The 24,577-nt window shown below is 36.7% G+C and overlaps 1 protein-coding gene across 3 annotated transcripts in view; it reads left to right on the top strand.

Annotated features, from left to right (window-relative positions):
* The window catches only part of KIAA1324L (KIAA1324 like), a 183,635-nt gene that overhangs the window by 106,881 nt on the left and 52,177 nt on the right, over positions 1–24,577 (top strand). Inside the window, exons 3-8 of one of the 3 annotated variants that reach the window (XM_021715671.1) lie at positions 7,654–7,849; positions 10,281–10,428; positions 13,497–13,583; positions 15,428–15,533; positions 18,798–18,950; positions 19,598–19,686. In XM_021715671.1, coding sequence (XP_021571346.1) covers positions 7,686–7,849; positions 10,281–10,428; positions 13,497–13,583; positions 15,428–15,533; positions 18,798–18,950; positions 19,598–19,686 — 747 coding nt within the window. In that variant the 5' untranslated portion in view covers positions 7,654–7,685. Of the gene's footprint in view, positions 1–7,653; positions 7,850–10,280; positions 10,429–13,496; positions 13,584–14,186; positions 14,221–15,427; positions 15,534–18,797; positions 18,951–19,597; positions 19,687–24,577 lie in introns of those variants that run through there. The other 2 variants (XM_021715673.1, XM_021715672.1) reach the window with 2 other exon arrangements.

Here is a 24,577-nt window from a genome sequence, read left to right on the forward strand (position 1 = left end):
TATCTTTTTTGTAGAATGATTTGAGTTCCTCCAGGTATATTCCCAATAGGGGAATTGCTGGATCATATGGAAAGTCAATTTCTAGTTCCTTCAGAAATCGCCACACTGTCTTCCAAAGAGGTTGTATTAGTCTGCATTCCCACCAGCAGTGGAGAAGTGTTCCTTTTTCTCCACATCCTCGCCAGCATCAGTTGTTGTTTGTTTTATTAATGATGACCATCCTTACAGGGGTTAAGTGGTATCTTAATGTGGTTTTGATTTGCATTTCTCTAGTAAGTGAGGCTGAGCACTTTTTCATGTATCTATTGGCTGCCGGTATATCTTCTTTTGAGAAGTGTCTATTCATGTCTTTTGCCCACTTTTTAAGGGGATTGTTTGTTTTTTTCCTTTCAGCGCATTTGAGTTCCTTGTAGAGCCTAGATGTTAGGCCTTTGTCAGATATACAGTTGGCAAATATTTTTTCCCATTCTATGGGCTGTCTCCCTGCCATCTTGATGGTTTCTTTGGCTTTGCAGGAGCTTGTCAGTTTAGTGCAGGAGCTTGTCTATCTTACCTCTTATGGCCTAGGCACTTTGGGTTTTGGTCAGGAATCAGTTGCCAGTTCCAATTTCCATAAGAGTATATCCTGCATTTTCTAAGGTTCTTAGGTTTGATGTTTTATGTTTAGGTCTTTGATCCATTTAGAGTTAATTTTTGTGTATGGTGATAGGTAGGGGTCCTGTTTCAATCTTCTGCATGTGTTCAGCCAGTTTTCCCAGCACCATTTACTGAATAGGTTCTCCTCTTCCCAGTGTTTGTTATTGGAGGCTTTGTCAAAGATGAGTTGGTTGAGGAATTGAGGCTTTGCTTCCGGAATCTCTATCCTGTTCCATTGGTCTATGTGCCTATTCTTGTATCAGTACCAGGCTGTTTTGATTACTGTAGCCTTATAGTAAAGTTTGAAGTCTGGAAGCGTGATAATTCCTGCTTTGTTTCTTTTGCTAAGGATTGTTTTGGCTATTTGTGGTCATTTATGTTTCCATATAAATTTCTCTATTGTCATTTCCAGATCTGAGAAGATTGATGTTGGTAACTTAATGGGTATTGCGTTGAATCTGTAGATTGTCTTTGGTAGGATGGACATCTTAACAATGTTGATTCTTCCTATCCATGAGCATGGGATATTTTTCCATTTGTTTGTGTCTTCTTGGATTTCTTTGAGCAGTGTTTTGTAGTTCTCATTGTAAAGGTCTTTCACTTCTCTGGTTAGGAAGATGCCAAGATATTTCATTTTTTAGGTGGCTATTATGAATGGGATTGTGCTTTTTATTTGGGTCTCTGCTTGCTTGTTGTTGGTGTAGAGAAATGCAACTGTCTTTTGCATGTTTATTTTGTACCCTGAGACCTTCCCAAAGTCCTTTATCAGTGCAAGCAGGGTTTTGACAGATTCTCTTGGATTTTCAAGGTATAGGATCACATCATCAGCAAAGAGGGATAACATGACTTCCTCTGTTCCTATTTGGATACCCCTGATATCCTTCTCTTGTCTATTACCTGAGCTAGAACTTCCAACACAATATTGAACAAGAGGAGTGAGAGGTACACTCTTGTCTTCTTCCAGTTTCAGGGGAAATGATTCTAGTTTCTGACCATTTAGCAATATGCTAGCTGTGGGTTTGTCATAGATGGCACTTACTATTTTGAGGTATGTTCCTTCTATACCTAGATGTTTGACGGTTTTTATCAAGAAGGGATGCTGGATTTTATCAAAAGCTTTTTCTGCATCTAATGAGATAATCATATGGTTCTTGCTTTTACATCTGTTGATGTATTTAATGACATTTGTGGTCTTGTGAATGTTGAACCAGCCATGCATCTTGGGAATGAAGCCTACTTGGTCATGGTGGATGATATTTGAGATGTGTTTTTGGAACTGTTTTGCTAGAATCTTGTTGAGGATTTTTGCATCTATGTTCATAAGGGATATTGGCATGTAGTTCTCTTTCTTTGTTGGATATTTACCCAGTTTGGGTATCAGTGTAATGTTAGCTTTGTAAAATGATTTGGGGAGAATTCCATTTTTCTCAATTGCCTGGAATACTTTCAATAGGATTGGTATCAGCTCCTCCTTGTACGTTTTGTAGAATTCTGCTGGAAAGCCATCCTGTCCAGGGCTTTTTTTTGTAGGTAGTTTTTGTATGACAGAGTCAATTTCTTGGGTTGTTATGGGCCTATTTAGTGTCTCAATGTCTTCTTGTTTTAACCTGGGGAGGTTGTGTGATGTCAGAAAGTTCTCCATTTCATCTAGCTTTTCAAGTTTGTTTCCATATAGGTGTACATAGTAATCTCTGATAATCTTTTGTATTTCTTTGGGGTTAGTTGTGATTTGATCTTTTGTATTTCTGATTGTGTTTATTTGGGCTTTTTCTCTTTTTCTTGGTCATTCTGGCTAAGGGCCCATCAATCTTGTTAATTCTTTCAAAGAACCAGCTTTTTGTTTTGTTGATGTTTTCTGTGATATTTTTGTCCTCTATGTCCCGTATTTGGGCTCTTATTTTTGTGATTTGGATTCTTTTGCTAAAGTTGGTGTTTTGGTGGTCTTCTCTTTCTAGCTCCTTTAGGTGATTTGTTAGCTCTCCACTTGTGATCTTTCCATTTTCTTGATGTGTGCTCACAGAGATATTAATTCCCCTCTTAAAGCTGATTTCATGGCATTCCAGAGGTTTTGGTAAGATATTTCTTCATTTTCATTTGTTTCCAGGAATCTTTCAATTTCTTCTTTGATTTCAGTGTTGACCCAGTCGTTGTTCAGCATCATGCTGTTTAGTGTTCATGTCTTTGTGGGCTTTGGGGAAATGTTGTTAGTTTTAATATTTATTTTTATTCCACTGTGGCCTGAGAATGTGCATGGCAAGATTTCAACCTTGTGGAATTTGTTTATGCTTGATTTATAGCCAAGAATGTGATCAATCTTGGAGTATGTTCCATGTGGTAATGAGTAGAATGTATCCTCTGTGGTTTTTGGGTGGAATAATCTGTAGGTATCGACTAAGTCCATTTGGTCAAGTGTGAAGTTTAGGTTCTGGATCTCCTTGTTGATTTTTTGCCTAGATGATCTATCTAGAGCTGTCACTGGGGTATTTAAGTTCCCTGCTATAATAGTGTAAGAGTCAATATCTTTTTTTCAGTTTATTTATTTTTATTTTTTTGAGTTGGAGTCTCACTCTGTCACTCAGACTGGATTGCAGTGGCCGCTCCCGGTCACTGCAGCCTTGACCTGCTGGGCTCTGGCAATCCTTCTGCCTCAGCCTTCCAAGTAGCTGGAACTACAGGCATGCGCTACCACACCCAGCTTATTTTTGATTTGTTGTAGAGATGAGGTCTCCCCAAGTTGCTCAGGCAGGTCTCGAACCTGCGGGCCCAGGCAATCCACTCACCACGGTCTCCCAAAGTGCTGGGATTACAGACTGAGCTACCAAACCCGGGTTTTTTTTCAGTTTATTAAGTAGTTGTTTTATAAATGCTGGTGCTCCTGTGTTGGGTGCATATATGTTTAGGCTGGATATTTCTTGTTGATGATTTGTACCTTTTATCATTATGTAGTGTTCTTTTTAAATTTTTGATAACTTAAAGGTTATTTTGTCTGATGTTAAGATTGCAACTCCTGCCTTTTTTTGTGATCCACTGACCTGGAAACTCATTTTCCATCCTTTAACTTTGAGTCTCTGTGCGTCCCTTGTAGTGAGATGAGTCTCCTGGATGCAGTAAAGAATGGGGTCATGGTTTCTTATCCAGTCCACCATTCTATGTCTTTTCAGTAGTGCATTTAGTCCATTCACATTCAGGCTAATTATTGAAATGTGGTGGTTTTTCCCTGTCACGAGTTGTTGTTGTTCCTGTTTATTTGTTGTCTTTCCTTTGGTTTTGGGATTGACTCATGTGTTTTCCATCTCTACCCTGTACTCTTTGAAGAACATTGTCGTTCTTTTCTCCTTTTCTTCTGTGTTTATACTTTCTTAAGTATTTCTTGTAGAGGTGGTCTGGAGGCTGCAAAAGTTCTTAGGGATTGGATGTCTGGGAAAGTTTTTAATTCTCCCTCACTGATGAAGCTAAGCTTGGCTGGGTAGGTTATTCTTGGTTGAAATTGTTTATTTTTGAGAACTTTGAAGATTGGGCTCCAAGCTCTCCTAGCCTGAAGGGTTTCTATAGATAAATCTGCTGCTGTTCTAATTGTTCTTCCCTGGTAGGTAGTGTGGACTTTTTCTCTTGCTGCCTTTAGGACTTTTTCTTTTATATCTACTTTGTTTAGACAAATTATTATGTGTCTAGGAGTTGGTCTTCTCATTTGTTGTCTTGCAGGGTTTCTCTGAATCTCTTGTGTTTGAATTTTTGCATCACTGATGAGATGAGGGAAGTTTTCTTGAATGATTTCATGAAATGTTTGTTCCAGTGTGGTCTCTGTCCCTCTTTCTGCCTCAGGAGGGCCAATTACCCTTAGGTTCAGTCTCTTGAAGTAATTGTTCATCTCTTAAAGGTTTTATTCTGTCTTTTTAAACTTCTTTTCTATGTTTTTGACAGTTTGGGTTAGTTCTGTATTTTGGTCTTCAAGTTCTGAGATTCTTTCTTCTGCTTGGCTAATTCTACTTTCCATCTTATTAGTTTGTTATTTATTTCCACCACAGTATGCTTTATTGCTGTTATTTCTGTTATCAGCTCTTTCCTATTTTCCTCTTGTCTCTTCTCAATTTTTTTAAATTCTCTCTATTAATGTCTTGATGTCTGGGTTTGTTACATGTGACCAGTCATTCTGGGGGCTCTTCATTGTTTGTGTTCTGAAGTCTGTTTTCTCAGTGCCTGACCTCCCAGGCATTTGTGTGTGACCTATATTCTTCTTTTGGTTTTTCTTCATTTGTGCAGATTTTTCCTCCCTACTTTTTCCTTCCCTCCCCTTCCCCATCGTCTTTAATTCTGTTGTTCAGTGGTGGAGGGGTTGTTTTTACTTCTGTTTGTTCAATCTCCTATCCTTCTTTATGTTTATCCTCTTGCTTTGTTCAATTCTGGAGTTGGACTGTAGGTTGGGGGTGGTCCTTTTTGCAGTTTTGAGATTTAATTAAGGGGGATCTGTGATTCAAAATCTATCTACAGATCCCAGTATCCACTGACAGGTGTATGGATAATCTGAAACCCACTTTCCACTGCCTTGCAATCTGTCCATGCAGTGGGGTTGTAGGTTTACTCCCTGTAATAAAACAGGGTTAATAAAGAGAAGAGAATGGAGCAGACAGTGAGGGAAGAGAGGGGTGGAGAGAGAAAGGAGTAAGAGGGAAAACAGATAAGCATACCCACTAACAAATGAAAAGAGACACAAAGACTGAAATAAGCAAAAAGAAAAACAATAACCATGACCACAAACTAACCAACAACCATACGAAAAAATTAAAACATACAATGATGCCAACATACAAGCTAACCAACTTCCTTATTGGTGTGCTGTTCCTCTATACAAAGATGGGGTTTACAGAGGAAAAGAAGGAAAAAAAAGAACAAAACAACAACAAAAAAGGGAATAGAATAAAGTCAGTAAACTAACAGAACTGACCAAGCTCACTCTGAGACTTTTCCTTTAAGTCCAATGTCCTTTCAGCTCTGATTTCTAGCTGTCTTTGCAGGCTGGTAGATTTGTTCACAGTTAGGGTCAGTTGTCCCTGGCCTACTGTGGAGGGTGGTTCAGATCTGGGCTCTCTGTCCAGTGTACCACTCAGATTTGGCCTTTGTCTATTTAGCAAGGGGAAGGAGCTTTTGTCTTTCCCATTTTGATGTTGTTACCTTGGATCCCCAGCAGGTGCTCCTATCTCACTGCTCCAGTTGATCTTTATTCGCAGCAGCTGGAGATTGCAAGTCAATGCAAGCCCGGTGGGGCAGAAGTCAGAGGCCGCCCAGGACAGGAGGGAGCAGGCAGTGGTAGCGGCAGTGGCAGCCACCACTTCACAGTGTGTGGAAGGAGTTCCACGAACCTGGCTCTGGGTGAGGGGTAGCATAGCAGTGGCAGCAGTTGTGGCAATTTCAGTAGATGGTACTTGGGGGCGCTTCACAGTCTGGGAGGTGTGGGTTGCCTCAGGCATGGGTGGGGTGATGGCCGAGGTAGCGGCTGAAACTGCTAAGGTGGTTGAGCGGTAGCCACTGCTGAGCTCTATGTGAAGAGCAGGCTACCGACGATGGGAGCTGCAGCTCCTGGGGAGAGAGCGAGAGTCTTTATGTGTGTTCTCTTTCGTGGAGGGTCTCACAGAACAAGCTGCCCTGTCATCATCTTGCTGGAAGTGTATTTCATTTTTAGAGGCAGAAATTAAGGCCTACAGAGATGAAATAATTCACTCAAGGTTACAATTAGAAAGTAATTCCTGGTCCCAGAACATTTTTGCCAGCATGCAATATCCTTTGCCTTATTTTTTCTTATTTTCTGATATTTTACTGATGTGGAGATGTTGGTTTGAAAGTTAGAAGTTCATTGTATAACTATCATAAACTTTTCTGAATAAAAGAATTATATTAATTTAGTGAATAGGTAGGTGAGTGTAGGTTTATCTCTAATTCTTTAGTGAGTTTTCCAAAATTGACTTGTTTTTATTTCTGGCTGAGTTTCCCAATATATTCTAAAAGAGGAGTCTTCCTAAATGTGCGGCTTTGCTGCTTCACTTTCTGATGGGAGATTTCTTTTTCTTCCTTGGGTAATTTGGAAGTTTTATTTTTTTCTTGTTTCTTTAATATTCTTATTAAGGGATTAGAAAGCCCTTTTCCAGGTTAGAGTCTCTAATGCAACTCTGCATAGAGCTACACACTTGGAGGATGTTGATTTGCATTTGTTGAATGAATAATAACTTAGCAGTAGAACTGCCTTCATTTCTGTAATGTGTCAACTGTTCTTCACATTGCCCATGTCTGCTGTCTCTGGGTGCAGTTCTCAGAGTTAACAAAGAGCTTCATGTCAGAAATAAGATGAAGAGTGTGGAAATGAGTAGATTGGTGTTGTGAATATTGAAAAAGTAAGCTGATGGTTTCAAAGTGGACATAACTTGTTCAACTATTATACTGTCCTCCTGTCTCCCCCTTCATATTTAGTTTTCACTCACTGGATCAGCAGTTTCTTTGGACTTAGTATGAGCCAGGCACAGTTAGGAATCTGAAAATAATTGTTTTCTTGATGCTCAAAGTCTGACATCAACTGGTAAGTGGTCTATAAGTACATTAAGTGCTTTAATCAAGATATTATAAAAATCATAGTGTAGGAGCTTAAGGGGAGACACAGCTGACTGCCTGGTTGGGACAGAGGTAGTGGTCTGTCATGAATTGGGTCATTTTGGCGTTAAAAATAGGAGTTTTCCAGGCAGAGAAGGTGAGGTTGGTCAACATCTTCAGGAAGGAAGGCCACAACAGCAAGAGAGAGGATGAATTATCTTGGAAATGACAGGGATTTTATTGTGGTTTGGAAGCGGGTAGAGCAATGGATGAGCTTGGTAGTATAGGTTGGCACCAGATTGTGAACATCATGTAGTGATAAGGAAGATATTGGAAGGCTTTAATTTTTATAAAAATCTGATCATGTCACACAGTGTGAAGGGGAGGAAATTGATGGGGGAGGCCAGTGAGTAATGGGTTGTCCATTTTTCTGTCTTCTAGCTTTTTCCTGTGCTTCTGGAGAGTATCTAGAAATGAAGAGCCAGGTATGCAGTAAGTGTGGCGAAGGCACCTACTCCTTGGGCAGTGGCATCAAATTTGATGAATGGGATGAACTGCCAGCAGGATTTTCCAACATTGCAACATTTATGGACACTGTGGTGGGCCCTTCTGACAGCAGGCCGGACGGCTGTAACAAGTAAGAATCCAAAGCAGTATTTGGATCTTGACTGAATAATTGAGAAGAATGTAGTTGCTTTTATCCAGAAAGAAATTGAGAATAATCTTGGTACCGCTTGGGATTATAGATAAGCTAATTGCAAAGTGTCACATATTTTGAACAGTCATTACAAATAATGTTGTTGAGTTTTCATGAGGTTAAAAATCATTGCATTCTGAATATAACAGATATGGTATTTATAAATACAGTAAAGCTATTAGAGAAACAAATTAATTTTCTCATAGTATATTTATAACTACATTTAAGTCATTGATGTTTTTGCTAACCTTTTAAAAAATTTTAATGGATAATTTCAGACTTTTTTTCTTTTCCTATGAAAGGAAGGATGCATAACCTTCACTTAGACACTTGATTATCTTCTCTAAGAGAGAGTGGGTTGAGTGTCTAAGAAGGAAACCTCCTTTGCTTATTAATCCTTACCTCTTTTATAGGGGATTGTTAGTTTTGCCTATGACAAAGTTAGAGGAATGTTAAATTGTTGTGAAAAAACATAACAAAATGTTTCTCTTTGAGTTGTACCCCTTTCTGTTGTCTTGCATCCACTATGTATCATTTTCTTTCATATGGACATGTTTAAAAGAATTAAACTTTAGGTTTTTGGCCACCTTTGACAAGAGTGGTGTCTTAGGAACCCAAAATTTGTACCATGAGCTAAGGGTGCTAGGGAATTATTTAACTGTGCTAAGAGATGTGTTCTCTTTCTCTTTCTTTATTTCCTTCTTCTCTTCTTCACGCTTGCTTTCTAGCTCTCTTTCTGCCAGTTGGCACCAGTTTCTTTATTTTAATACCCTGATAACAGGATTATTTCTTTAAGTATGTGTGTGTGTGTGTGTGTGTGTGTGTGTGTGTGTGTTTTAATAAAAGTGTTTCTTAGAGGAAGATTGGATGTTGTGGGGTCTCGAACTTTGTTTTGGTGGACAGGAGATATTGACATGGCTTCTTTTTATACCTAGAATAGTTTATTCATTAAAGAAATTGAATGGCAAGTAGACATTTTTTAATGTAGTCTTCTCATATAATTTTCTCAGTGTAAATTTGTCTGATGCTGTTGTTTATCTTTTTTGCTTCCTTTCTTCCACACATTCAATCTTACATTTTCTCTACTTATTTTTAATTGGTTGAATCATATAGAAAATGCTTGTTGAACTTTATAAAAAATTGCCACAATTCTCCAAAATGGTTATATCATTACAGACTCCCCAGCAGCAATGATTTGAGTTCCAGTTATTCTATACATTTACCAACATTTGTATTGTCAGGTCTTGTGTTACTTTAGCCATTGTATGTGTGTGCAGAATATCTCCTTATGGTTTTAATTTACATTTCTCTGATGTATGATAATGTTGATCATATTGTATGTATTCATTGTTCATGTGTTTATTTTCTTTTGAGAAATGTCAAAGTGTTTTATTCATTTTCTACTTTTTTTTCTTTTTGGTCATTTGGTTATTGAGTTAAAGGAGTTCTTTGTATACATAAAGTTGACATAAGTTCTTTTATATGCATACATATGTTTAATATATACATATTGGTATGTATGTGTATATGTATGTAATATTTTTTCCTGTTTGTGGCTTTTGCCTTTTCATTTTCTTAATGGTGTCCTTTTAAGCAGAAGTGTAAAATTTGAAAAAGAGTAATTTATAACTTTTTTCTGTTATGGTTGGTGTTTGTTGTATCTAAGGATGTCTTTTTTAATACTAGGTTTTGAAGTGTAGAGATTATAATATACATTCTTATAACAGAATTATTATTGTACTTGTACATAATATTACATTTTACAACAGTATAGTTGCGTTTACTCCTTCATCTTTGTGGTGTTGCAGTATATTTAGAAACATGTCATAAATTCTACAATACACATTCAATATTATCTTTTAAATAATCAGTTGCTTTTTAAACAATCTTACATAGATTTAGGAACTCAAAGGCCAAATCCATTGCTGAGAAGAGGTTTATTTTTTATGGCATATGATTTCATAAACAACTTAAGAGGTAGAAATATAGCTTTATATGTTAATGCACATAGTTATTGTTTATGCTGTTTCTTCCTTTCTATATTTTTGCCATGTGTATTTATAAATAAAACTTCAGTTATTGTTTGAACAAATAATTCCACCTAAGCCTACTAACATAAGTTATCATCTATTTGGTGATCAAATTTTTGGTGAAAAATAAGTTTGTTAGCAAACAGATCATTTAACTTTACAGAGATTTAGAAAATCACATGCAATAAAAAATGACTATCTTCTCAACAATGGACTTGGCTTTCGAGTTCCAGAAAAGCATCTGGTGTTTTTTGCTGTGCTTTGCTGGGTTACACAGCTTTGTGAGCAAAAGAGATTTCCTGAACACTAATGTAAAATGCCTCTTGGTTTTGTTTCCACAGCTCTTCTTGGATCCCTCGTGGAAACTACATAGAGTCTAATCGTGATGACTGCACAGTATCTTTGATATATGCTGTGCACCTTAAGAAGTCAGGTTATGTCTTCTTTGAGTACCAGTACGTCGACAACAACATCTTCTTTGAGTTTTTTGTAAGGCCTTTTATATTCTGAAACTTACTTTTTAAGGGACATTCATGTAAATTTCCCTTAATCAGTTATTCCCATTATACTTTTTGCCTCTTCATTTTTTGTGTGTGTTAACTGAATCTTTTGATATTGAAAGAAAACTTACATTTTTTTCTAGTATTTTATTTTCTGGTTAATATATATATGGCTTTTTTTTTTAAACCTCTGAGATCTCCCATTGTGAAGCAACATTGGTCTTTTTTATTTTGGGTATGATCATTAGATAACCACTTGGGTTTAACTTTTTGTGTGACACATATTTCCTGCAAGATTCACTTTAAGTTTATTTTTTATAGCTACAGAGATTTTGTTAAACACATGTTTTTATTAATTTAGTTTTTACTTGAATGTTTTTCTTTTCTCTTTGCAATTTCAAATATTTTTTACTAACCAAAACTATTTAAGTGTATTCATGGGCAATTATTTAAAAGTTAAAGTGCCTGGATGTTTCTGATTCTGTGAATTTTATAGTTTAAGGGAATCAGTGGATGGGATAACCCATGTCTGGTAACAAATTAAATAGAATTACAGAATATGGATAAGAGGAGTCTAACAGAATAGTCTGTTGCCACTAAAGATATTTAACAATTAAATATAAACTTTGTCTAATCTAGCAAATATTTATTGTGGCATGGACTCAAATGCTTGAGAAAATGTTTTCAGATTGACTTCCTATATCAAACAAAATGTGTGCTGTGCTAATAAATGGGAAACTATCTTGAAAAGTGCTTCTGTGGTCCAGATTTTAGGAACAAATGTACTAAAAATTCTAAAACAAATGTTTATTGCTCTTGGCAATGGGCATTTCCAAATAAAAAGTTTGGTAGCAAGAGTTTTTTTTTTTTTTTTTTTACTGCAAATATAAGCCTTAGAGTAGAAGTCAGGAGATTCTGGGTCAAGTCCCAACACAGTAATTGTTAGCTGTGTGTTATTGAGCAATTAAGTGTATTTTCTGACCCTCAGCATTCCCTTCTATAAAGTGGATTGTGTGACAGGAACCTCAGAGCACTAATATCCTTTGAATTTAAGATGTTAAGCAACATTCAAACAGATTAACTTTTAAGCTGCATTTTGTTTGCAAAACACTTCTCAAACTGGATGATTCCCTACTTCTTTGGGCACTTTTGCAATATTGCTAAAACTAAAATAAAGTTAAGAAGCAAGGCTGTTATCTAATTGTTAAAATAAGTGTTTAGTTTTGTGTTGCTTAATAAGTCCTTTGAGAACTGTCAATAAAGGTACTCTTAAGGCATAAAGTTTTATTACTTCCTTTCAATGGTGCCTTTGTTCTGGTTAGCATCCGGAAAGGGATGGCAATTCATGTTCTTTCTTTTAGTGATGTTTCAGCTTTGTAGGTTGTAATTTGTTGACTCAGAGGTTCAACATTTCACAATTACCATGCTACTCGTTAATAGAAAGGAAATGTCTGAAGATTGAAAGGTGTGCTCTGAAGGATTTACATGTGGACATTATGCAATTTAAAGCAATAAAATATTTAATTTTGGAACTATATGAAACTTTCATTCGGTCCTCTTTTTAAATTTTAACTTTTAAAGTTAAAATTTTTATTTTTGTAGAGATAGGGTCTCACTCACTATGTTACCCTGCATTGATCATAGCCCACTGCAGCCTCAAAGTGGGCTCAAGCGATCCTCCTTCTCAGCATCCCGAGTAGCTGAAACTATAAGCACATGCCCATATTTGGCTAATTTATCATTATTATTTTTTGTAAAGACAGGTGTCTTGCTATATTGCTCAGACTGGTCTCAAACCCATGGCCTAAAGTAAACATCCTACCTTGGCCTCCCAAAGTACTGGGATTACAAATGTAAGCCACTGTACCCAGGCTCCTTTTCTTTTTTTTTAATATGATGAAACTAAAGCCTAGAGAGAATAAGTGATCGAACCAAGGTTATACAGGTCTCCAGAATGCCAGTAGAATGTCATGGTAATGCATGATGTCTACTTTCAGTGATAAAAAAGCTTTCAACTTATCTACACATTGACCATTAAAGGTATATTCAAGGTCCATATCTGCTTTTAAGCAGCTTAACACTTGCATTAAAAATGTCATTATGCTTACAATATAAATATGACACTTAAATTCTATTAAAGTAAGTACCCTCAGTAGCTTGTATTTTCTGGTTTTGGATGATAAAAGGGTCTATTTTCAGTTAGTAGGTATTTAGAAAATAGCTCTTATGGAGAACATTTTAATGTTTGTCAATTGGTCAGCAAGACGAGTGAAGCAGCAAATGATTTAGAGCTGAAAGAAAGAGCCATTTCTTTCGGGGGAAGTATAGGTGAAGAGGTCTCATTTTAACCCTACTCTGTTGCTGACTATTTTGCAGTACTGAAAAGAAAACCGAACCAATTCTTTGTAGATCTGGAAAAGTAGTGTCTCAACCCTAGGTATTTTGAAATAATTGCTTGGAAAGCACAAGGTGTTTGGTGACAAAGACATTATTATCTGTAATCATTTGAGTTAGCATGGCAAATGATTAACAATTACTACCAAATAAATATGTGGGACTTTTATTTTGACCATACCTACTTTACTTACACATTGGGATTAAATCTTGGAGAATTGAAAACAAATTAGACTTTTCTTATTTTTCAACTTATTTCAACTTTTACTGGTGCAAATATTGTAAAAATCAACTTTATTTTTATGTTGTTGGACCTGCATGATGAATGCAAGCTGTTGAAACATTTTGGTAGATTGGGTAGATGTTCTGTAATGACTTTGTCTCCTTCCTGTGCATTGTCAGTAATAACTGTTCTCCCTCACTTTCTCCTTAATGGGCTAGCCTTTTTGTTACAATAATGAGAATGGTTTACTTGCAATTACTCACTCATATGCAATTGTTACCTAGGAGCCAGAGGTCTTAGTGTATTTACTTGTTGAAAATTACTCATGGCCATTGTTTAGGACGTATTGAAAGACATTCTTGCAGCCTGTGCTGGGTACAGAATTTAATAAGAGCCATTGTTCAAGAAACTTTACTGGGGCCCTTGTTTTTAATCCACAGATTCAAAATGATCAGTGCCAGGAGATGGACACCACCACTGACAAGTGGGTAAAACTTACAGACAATGGAGAATGGGGCTCTCATTCTGTAAGTCTCTTTGTTTTGTCTTCTTTATCACCAAATTATTCTTCTTCTTCCTTTTCCCAACTTTTTCTAAAAGTTTATTTTAAGGAAAAAAATAAAAAAAATTTTCTATTAATTGAGATAATTTCCAGTTAGGGAATGATTGCTGCTAAATTTCACGGACTCGGATTCTAATTTTTAGTTTTTTCCACCTTTTTCTTTCTCTTTAGATTCCTTTTTCTTTTTCCCCCCATCATACTCCAACTTTCCTCCCTTTCCAAGGGTATCAACAAGAAAGATGGCTATTTAAAACTTATGTACAAGACTTGTGAGTGTGTAAGTTGTGCCTATAACATGTGAGAAAATCAGTGGCTCCTACCATTGAAAGGACCTGTTATTTCCTTTTATTTAACTTTCTTTGCAGTGTCCTCAACAAATGATTTTCAAGTTTGTGTTGTATTTTACTGTGCTGTTTTTTGTGCTTTTTCCATTGTTAGACAGCTCTAATGATCACAAAATTGTGTTTGGAGCCTCAATGTGCTTCCTAAGTATTTGTCACACACAGGTTAAAATTCTTACTAACTTCTCTGATCACATCAAGTAAAGTAACTGCCTACTTCTTCACAGGGCATCTCTTAAAATGCTTGAAGGCAATTATCAGGTAATAACGATTCAATGAATCTGTTATTTGAGGCACTGTCTCTTTGGAGTGACATATGGTTTAGTAACTAGCACTGGCTTAATGTTATGTTTCTTCAGGTAATTGCTTAATCTCTTTGCATCTGATTTTTTCATTTAAGAAATGGGAACAATCTTGCAGGATTAAATTATATGCATATGAAGGGCACTATGCAGATCCTGTAATGTAGATTGAACTCTGTTTCAGTAAATGACCATCAGCAATTGCCTTTTTGGTTATAGCAGGTACCTCATCCTTGGGTGATTAATACAGTGTACTTCTTCAGAATATTTTTTGTCTGTGTGACTGAAAATAGTATTAATACCACTTATGATCCATTCACCTAAAACACTCATTCAACTGGGCTTTGTAGGTACAAGTAAGCTTTGACAACAAAGACGCGTTCTTCACATATAAGGACTCAATACAAGGGGAAAGTATATAATGCATTACTTTTCTGAATCTCTGGCAGGATGAAATAGTTGCGTGGATTTTAATTTTACACAGCTTGAACTTGACCGACCAGAGAATGCAGAGAAGAAATAAACAGGACAGCAAGGAACTCTTTAAATTATTTTACTTACCTGCATTGGCATGAAATTTATCATAAAATTAGTGTGGTTTTATAAACAGGAAAATATTCCAGTGGTAAAGGAAGCAAATACTAGACAAAGTATCTTTTCAATTCTAGAGTTAGAATCAAATCAGATTATCTGTAAGAACATCCCTATTTTTTCTTGTTCCTGTGGCAGTGTTGCTTATTAAGTAATTTTTAAAAGAAACAAACCAATTCTCTTGCCATTTTGTCTTCAGAGTTTCAAGATCTACTTATGAATAGTGGCAACGTATAAATATATGTAGGCTGTGAGACTTTTACCCTCTAAAATGGATTCCTTTGAAATATAAACCAAGATTTATGCAAATAGTTTGAAAATAATCTTATCTGTTCAGATTTGAAGATTTCTTCTTTATTAGTATATTTTGTGAATTGGCAAACTAGTTTCTTTTTTTTTTAAGGTAATGTCAACTTCAGCAGAAGTTAGGTCTGAGCTAATAGTGACTTAAATTTGTGGGTTTTATTGATGGTGTTTCATTATAATGCATTGAAAAAGTGTGTAAGGGAGTAGCTTTCGAGCCTAGGAAGTAACATGGTTTATCTGACCTGAGTGTCTTATGTTCCTCTTTGTAGGTAATGCTGAAATCAGGTACCAACATACTATACTGGAGAACTACAGGCATCCTTATGGGCTCTAAGGCAGTCAAGCCTGTGTTGGTAAAAAATATCACAATTGAAGGTATTTCACAGCAGTCTGTTTTAGTAGTCACCTATCCTATCTAATAGTTAGCTAAAATATTTATTAGAATTTTGATTTGGCTGGATCAAGTGTTTATAGAACAGAAATTAAGATGTTAGGCATCAGATAGTGCTAGAAATCCTGGTTTTATTCCCAGGAAGTTGATTTTTAAAAAAAATTTGTATCCTTAAACTGAATTCCTAAATTGGTGAGAAAAAGTAATCATAATGACAATTTTAAGTGTCTTCAAATGAAATAAAGTTTCTTTGTTAATGACACCCTAATATTCATTCAAGAAGTATCTATTATGTCAGACATTGAGTTACTCAGGGAGTTGGTAATCTGGGTGGTGCTATACCCATAAAGTAACAATAAACATCTTGACCTGACTGTTTCCTAAACTTCTTGTGCTTCTCTGAACCAACTGGGTAATTTCTGGCCTAGGAGAGCAGTCGATAAACCCTTGCATGGCTCATTATTAATTAGGGGAGTATTTTAAATTGGAGCAGTGATTCCCCTACCCCCCCCCCCCCCGTTTTTTGTTTTTTTTGAGAAAGCAAATTTATTGAGAGGACAGAAAACCTCCCACAGCGGGAGGGGACCCGAAGGAGCTGCCCAATTCTCTTTTATTAAAGTTTGGCTTACATTTTTTAAACTTTATTTTCATTTTATTTGAATAGCTTTAGGAGGTACAAATGTTTTTAGTTACATGGATGCATTGTATAGTGGCAAAGAAGTCTAGGCTCTAAGTGTACCTACTATTCCCACTTGTGTACATTGTACCCGATAGGTAATTTTTCATCCCTCTGCCCCTTCTGAGTCTCCAATGTCTGTTATGCCATTCTCTATGCCTTTTCAGAGTTCCCACTTAGAAGTGAGGACATGCAGCATTTGGTTTTCAGTTCCTGTGTTATTTCATTTAGCATGATGGTCTCTAATTCCATCCAAATGCTGTAAAGACATTATTTCTTTCTTTTTATGGCTAAATAATACTCCACTGTGTGTGTGTATGTGTGCGTGTGTGTGCATATAGAGGGTACAAAAATATATTATAGGTATTTTAAGAAAGGAAAAAAGCTGCATTAACATTATAGATGGATACAAATCATGTTTGAGTTCTGCAGTTTCAAGAGGTGCTCAGAGTGGTTACCATCAGCATCCATTTCTGATTATGGTGAACTAAAAGTAATACATAGATAGCATCTATTAAAATGTATATACATTTTTTGGCACCCCTGACATGTATATATTTTAATGACTGAATAGTATTCCATGGTGTGTCTGTGTATATACACACACACATACACCCACATGGACACACCGTGGATTACTATTCAGTCATTAAGATATATATATATATCCATATATATACACACGCACATATACATACACTTTCATTATCCACTGATCATTTGGTGGGCATTTAGGTTGATTCTACATCTTTTTTCAATTGTGAGTTGTACTACAATGCCCTAACTATATGAGATGTTTAATGTAAAGTTCAGTTATGTTTTTTATATAACAACCTCTATTCCTTTGGGTAGATACCAAGTAGTGGGATTGCTAAATGGAATAGTAGATCTACTTTTAGTTCTTTGAGAAATCTCCATACCAATTTTCATAAAGGTTGTACTAATTTACATTCCCACCAGTATTGTATAAACGTTTCTTTTTCACCACATTGACACCATCTATTGTTTCTTGATTTTTTATTTTATTTTATTTTTTTGAGTTGGAGTCTCACTCTGTCGCCCAGACTGGAGTGCAGTGGCCGCTCCCGGCCACCGCAGCCTTGACCTGCTGGGCTCCGGCGATCCTTCCGCCTCAGCTTTCCAAGTAGCTGGAACAACAGGCATGCGCTACCACACCCGGTTAATTTTTTTTTTTAAATTTATTGTAGAGATGAGGTCTTGCCAAGTTGCCCAGGCAGGTCTTGAACCCACGGGCTCAGGCAATTCACTCACCTCAGCCTCCCAGGGCGCGGGATTACAGGCTGAGCCACCGAGCCCGGCTGTTTCTTGATTTTTAAATACTGGTTATTCTGACTGGAGTAAGGTGGTATCTCATTGGATTTTTATTTTATTTTTTGAGACAGGGTCTCACTCTGCCATCTGGCTCCTGCAGGCTTGAACTCCTAGGCTCAAGTGATCCTTCCACCTCAGCCACCCAAGTAGCTGAGACTGTAGGCTTGTGTCACCATGCCCAGCTAGTTTAATATTTTTGCAAAGATTCAGTTTCACTGTTTAGTACAGGCTGGTCTATAACTCCTGGGCTAAAGCGATTCTCCTGCCTTGGGCTCCCAGGGTGCGGAATTACAGGCCAGCCATTGCATGGGTTTTAATTTGCATTTCCCTGGTGATTAATGATGTTGAGCATTTTTTCATATATTTGTTGGCCATTTGTGTATCTTCTTTTGAGAGATGTCTGCTCGTGTCATTTGCCTACTTTTTAACGGGGTTGTTTTTTTCTTGCTGATTTGAGTTCTTTGTAGATTCTGGATATTAGTCCTTTGTATAGTTTGTATAGATATTAGTCAGATTTATAGTTTACCAATATCCTCTCCCATTTTGTAGGTTGCCTTTTTACTCTGTTGATTATTTCTTTTGCTGAGTAGAAGTTTTTTACTTTTTAGTTCAATTAAGTCCCACTTGTTTATTTTTGTTTTTGTTGCATTTGCTTTTGGGGTCTTATTGGCTTAAATTTTAATGTGAAATGGGCTTTTCCTGTGAACCGTGTGCTAACGCATTAGTTCTATGGACATCTGCTGGCAAAGGTTGGAATTACACACCAGAACACAAATCAAACCATTCCTAGTTGGTTAGGTCTCACATGTGACTTAGCAGATTATAAAGAGGGAACAGGTTACTGCAAAGAATAGAGAACAATACACCTGTGGAATTGAAGGAGACCTTGGGATTGGTCTGATTTTTGAGTCAGTGGAGTTGTCTCTTGATAACTCAGTGCACAGTTACTGTACTTTGATCACATTTTCAACTTCTATCAAATCTATGAATAATATGTCTATCAAATCACCAACTCTTATTTAAGCATTTATTGTGCTTATTGTGCTAGATTAAGTATCTATCCCAGTTGCTTGTACACAGTGAATACTTTCTTAGTGCTGAATTAATGCGGTGATAGATTTGGGCTGAGCTTACTAAGCTTATTTATCTCTCACTTCTGGGTAGGAACAGCAGGTAGGTGCTGATTTGCTTGTTGGTAACGGGTCCTTCCTCCTATACTCTGGTTTTCATTAACACACAGGAGTGGCATACACGTCAGAATGTTTTCCATGCAAACCAGGCACGTTCAGCAACAAACCAGGTTCCTTCAGCTGCCAAGTATGTCCTAGAAACACCTATTCGGAGAAAGGGGCCAAAGAATGCTTAAGGTGTAAAGAGGACTCCCAATTTTCAGGTAGAAATAGTTTATGCTCTTCCCCCCACCCCCAAAATTGTGTTGGTCAGTTGTATATTCTTAAGCCAGAAATCACACATTTAGTGTGACAGCCATGGTGGGCCCGATACCAAAGTGCTGAAGTGACTCAATTTATACTCCCACCAACATAAATTACAACTAATTTACACTCCCACCAACATTGTATATATGCAACAATATTGACTGGATAAACCATGACATCTTATTATCCCTTTCTGCATGACTTTACCCTGTGTCTATGATTTTTTTTTCTATTCCACACCCCATAGGTAACTGCTGTGGATATATTTAATCTAAAATAATTATACTTTTAGATCATTTGTTGGCATAGAGATGTACTTAGACACGTTTAATTTGCTCCAAATTTCCAATGTACAGTGATAATGGAAGAAATCTAATGTCTTCTAGAAAAGCTATGATATACTACATGTGTATCATGGAGGCATTTATTGCTCTAGGGAAAATAAAATGTAGACATTTATTTTCTTTAGGCCTAACTAGCTCTACCTACATTGATCTGGTAAGTTTATTTTTACTTTTAGTTTGCTTTTTTTATTTTGACTTTTACCCTCTCTTGGAGTCACAAAGGAAGTGACCCATTTCTGAAATGCTTTTCTATGTTTCAGAAGAAGGATCCAGTGAGTGTGTGGAACGCCCTCCCTGTACCACAAAAGACTATTTCCAGATCCATACTCCATGTGATGAAGAAGGAAAGGTATCAGAGGTGTTCACTTGATTCCCTCCCATGTTTATTCAACCAACCCCTTCCCAATTTTAGCAGACTCTAATTTGTTTATGAGAGATTTATGATGCCTGTATGCAAGTGCACAGAAGAAATTTAGAAGTTTAGGTTTTGAAACCTGCCTTTCTGGCTTTGAATTTCAAATCTACTGCTTAGTTCTATAGTAGAGTTATTTGATGTCTCCAAGCCTCAGTTTTTCCATCTGTAAAATGGGGATGATACTGGAACCTACTTCATAAGGTTACTATGAGGATGCATGGTATATTTAATGTAAAGTTCCTTGCATGGTGCCTGGCACATAGTAGCGCTCAATAAATTACTATTATTTTTAACAGTTATGCTTTTTTCAAGAGCAATAATATCAGGAAGAGCATAGCCTTAATATGTGTAGCATGACTCACAGGATGGAAATATCTTGTAACATCTCTCTAATTATTTGGTTACTCAGTAGGTATTGTCCATAAAAGCCATGCAGCCATAGGCTATTTAGTTATAGCAGATTACTGTGTAATTGCATTTAGCAATGCAAAGTAATTGGCATATAAATGGCACTTAGCCAGAGGAAAAATGAATGCATGAACTCTGCAGTTGACCCACTGTTCTCTTAATTAAAGAATTAGCCTACACCAGCCTGTGGGAGGGAAAACTGAAATTAAAGTGGGTGCTATACATCATTCCTTGTATATGTTTGCATCTTTGAAGTAATGATATGTATTTTTTTGACTTCGTTTGGAAAATATATACAGATGTCAGTAAAATTATTACTTTCTTTTCTTAATTTTGTAGCCCTAGTTTCTAATCTATATTTTTCATACTTGTATGATTATTATTCTTACCTTAGGTCCTAAAGGTTTTTTTTTTTGAGGAATGTTCTTTTGAATCCTTAAGACCAAGTATATCCTAGTTTAAATTAGTGGAAAATTTTTATGATAAGAAGTACAACTATTACTTAAAATAAGAACAATAACTCAACCTAACAACTGTTAACTGACAAGGAGCTGTAAGGCAAGGTCTTGGCCTTTACAATAATGGCCAAGTAACGGCAGTTTCTATTTAGAAAATATTTGTACAGAGGTGCCACTGAGGTGGATTAGAAAGTAATTTAGGTAGCAAGAGAATTACCTGAGCCTAGGGGTTCAAGACCAGCTCAGGCAACTTGATGAGACCTCGTCTCTCCAATAGATCAAGAAAAATTAGCCAGGTGTGGTGGTACACACCTGTAGTTCCAGCTACTCAGGAAGCAGAAGCACCCCCTGAGCTTTCCAGCAGATCTAGGCTGTGGTGGCTCTGACCATGCCACTGCACTCCAGCCTGGGTGACAGAGTGAGACTCCAATTCAAAAAAAGAAAAGTAATTTAAGTAATGTAAACTTGCCTTAATAATAAGAAAGATAAAAGTAAATTTAGTTTATTCTATGTGATAATCATTAATTCAACATTACTGAAGCTTAAATGAATGAGATCTAATATACAATAGGATCTTGTCTTAGCTATAATGAACAAAAGCTAATATACAAAATCTATATTTTCATTATGCAATGAGTAGTTTATTACATCTATGAGTATAATTTCAATAGGTAGTGTGACAAAATCCAGTTGACCGGGGTCTAATGGAAGTAAGACCATATATTAAATGTATAATATATAAAATACCCTCACATGTGCACACACATATGTATATGTGAGTACACCCACAGGCATGCTGTGTACACATATACAGAAAAATTAGGTTTTTCTGTTGAGTCTACGTGAACTCTAAATATATTCTTGGTATAGAAGAAAGCTCGAATAGCACTCTATAAACTCAGTGACTTTTTTGAAAAGTAATTTAAGACTTATGTCAAGGTAGATGTTTTTAGCTTCAGAGGTGAACAAAAGAAACAATGAATGGGAACTTAGTAAACCATATGTATATAAGTAAGAAGCTAATATTGTACATGAGAACTTGAGATGTTTTTTCTGTTTGTATTTGTTGTAACATTTTAATTTGTTCCGGGTTTCACCTTTTAAGAAGGTATTTTGGCTGGGCATGGTGCTGCATGTCTGTAGTCCCAGCTACTCAGGAGGCTAAGGCAGAAGGATCGCTTGAACCCAGTAGTTTGAGGATGTAGTGCATGATGACTGGGCCTGTGAAAAGCCACTGTACAACAGTGGACCGCATAGTGAGACCCTCTTTAAATGAATAAAATAATATATAGATATTTTATTCTTGTTAAGAATAGCCTGGTGATTTGTCAGTCGTTTCAGGATATTTCCTTTGGTTGTTCAATGACTATGTTTTGGTTCTTTTTGTCCTTTTATGCTTTCTTTCGTCTTATTTTGCCCTTGCTTGGAGAGGATCAAGTTGATTGACAAGGAAAGCAGCTATTGAGGTATAGAGATTCCAAACATTACCATTTATACGATACAGGAATATTGCAAGTGTGTGTTTATTTTGAATCTTGGTTTAAAATAGATTGCGTAGCTTGCTTTCTGCCTGTAGAGGCTGTTTTACGGAAATATTTAAATTGGTCATTGAAAATATTCCAGTCCTAATTCAGAGACTCTCGGTCACACAATGAAAAATGTAGACTTGCCTACTCATTCATTTTTTTCAGTAAATCTTTACTGAGCATTAGTTACATACAGAGCACTGGGTGAGGAGGGCAGAGCTAAATAAGGGCAGGATAAAAACGTCAGTGTCTTCCTAGATGTCAAGCAGTGGTTGTCAAACTTTAGTGTTCTTCAGACTGACCTGCGGGGGGGGCCTCATCTCATCTCAGATTTTCTGATTTAGTATAGGTCTGGAGCAGGGCCTGAGAATGTACCTTTCCAGGACTGTCCCAGGTAATTCTGAGTCTGCTGGTCCAGGATCGAAGCACTTTGAGAACTTTTGGTCTGGACTCTAGAGGGATAGGTAGACAGTCAAAGAAGGTGAATTATTTTCAAATGTGATTGATGCTATAGCAGAGAAGTTTGAGTTCTAAGGGGATCTGATTCCGTCTGGGAAGGCGTCAGGGCTGTATTAAAAACCGAGCAAAAGGCATGAGAGGAGAGCATTTTTGGTAGAGGGAGCAGGAGGAGGAAGGTCTGATGTGGGAGGGAGCGTGGTAAGTCTAAAGAACTAAAAAGATGTGTGACTGGAATGTGGGGGTGTGGGTAGGGGTTGCATCAGATGCAGCAAATGACATAGGCTAGTTCCAGAATAGGCATAGTTTCCTAGGGCCATATTAGGAATGTTGGCCGTTATCCTAAGAACATTGAGAGATCACTGCAAAGTTTTTGTTATCAGAGTGATTATAGTTATGTTATACTTTATATAGATCCTCTTGTCAGTGTTTATAAACACGACTAGGGGGGACAAGGCTGATGATGCCCTTCTCCGTGGAAAGTAAAATTCATAAGATATAGTAGTTAATTGGATTGGATAGGGGTTGAGAGAGGGGAGTGTTAAAAATGGGTGGATAGAGGTACTGTGTGATTAGAGAGGTTTGGAGGCAGAGAAGGAAAGGCCTTGGGTATAGTTTTGACTATGTTGTGAGACGGGCCAGATAGAGATGCTGGAATGCCCATTTTTTATACCAGTCTAGGGCTCTGTCTGGGCTAGATATGCGAATCTGAGATTCATAGCAAATAGCTGGCAATTGAAGCCTTGGTTTGGGTAAACTTTTGTAGGGGAATCATAGAGGGGATTTAGGTCTGAGCCAATGCTATGAAAGATGAGCAGGGAAAGTGGGAGGAAAACCAAGGGAGTTACTATCACAGAGTATTGACACCGGCAGGAATGGTCCAGATAGCTGGTGCTGCTGAAGAGTCAACCTAGATGAGGACTGCAAAGTATCCATTGGATTCAGCAACACTGAAGTAAATGGTGGGAAAATAGAGCCAGCTGAAAACATGGAAACCAGGGCGAAGTGTGTGGAAGAGATACAAGGATTTAAGTCTTCTAATATATACAGTAAGGCATTCATTCCCAAATGTTTGTGGGGCCTACTATATATCAAGTATTGTATAAGGCCCTGTGTAGTTACAGAGAAATAGAAAAAACATGGAGAATTATTTAGTTGGTGTTTTTGACCCACAGATAGGTTCTGTAGGTCTCAAGGAGATGACAGATTTTCATGACATTATTCCCTGTGATATATCAATGAGTTTTCTCAAGTGTGACATCTTTGAATTAAATCTTAGTATACACAAAATAGAGATGTAGAAAATAAAGAATATTTACTTCCCAATAAGAGTTCACTATGAAATTATTCTAAGTAGTAAGTTAATTTGAACTTTTTGTGAATGTTTTATTTAAACAAAATGCTTAGAGCCTACTTCTTGCATAAAATGAGATATATGTAGACAAGTGTATGCAAGCACACACACAAATTCATTGCATGAAGCTTGAACTCAGAACCATACTGATCAGTGATATTGAGCAAATGCTCATCAAGAGAAGGCGTGTTTTAATGTTAGCAACATATTTGACAGAGCTTCTCATGATCTCCTATGGATAGAAAAGAAAATTGTGGACTAAATGATATGGTTAGGTAGATATATTGGCTAATTGAAGAACCACATGTAAAATGTTTGATTTAATAAATGCATATCAACTAGAAGTATAGTTTCATGTATTTGCCAGAGTTGTATAAATGTAACAAATTATTTGGCCTAACTTATACAAAGAAGAATATGAGTTGGGTCACTTATTTTCAGCATTTTATTTAAAAATCATTAACTTCATGAAGACATTAGGAAGTGTCTGCAAGTTGTGAATCAATAAAACTTGGAAGAATGATAAAATTAAGATTCAGAAAGACTCCAGTGTGCTTGAATAAAGTGCTCAAATTAGTAAAATTAAAATTTATGTGAAAGCAACTCTCATATAAAAGATTTTG

The sequence above is a fragment of the Carlito syrichta genome, unplaced genomic scaffold (assembly GCF_000164805.1).
Source record: "Carlito syrichta isolate Samal-C Ts95f unplaced genomic scaffold, Tarsius_syrichta-2.0.1 Scaffold307260, whole genome shotgun sequence".
In the NCBI taxonomy this organism is placed as follows: Eukaryota; Metazoa; Chordata; class Mammalia; order Primates; family Tarsiidae; genus Carlito; species Carlito syrichta.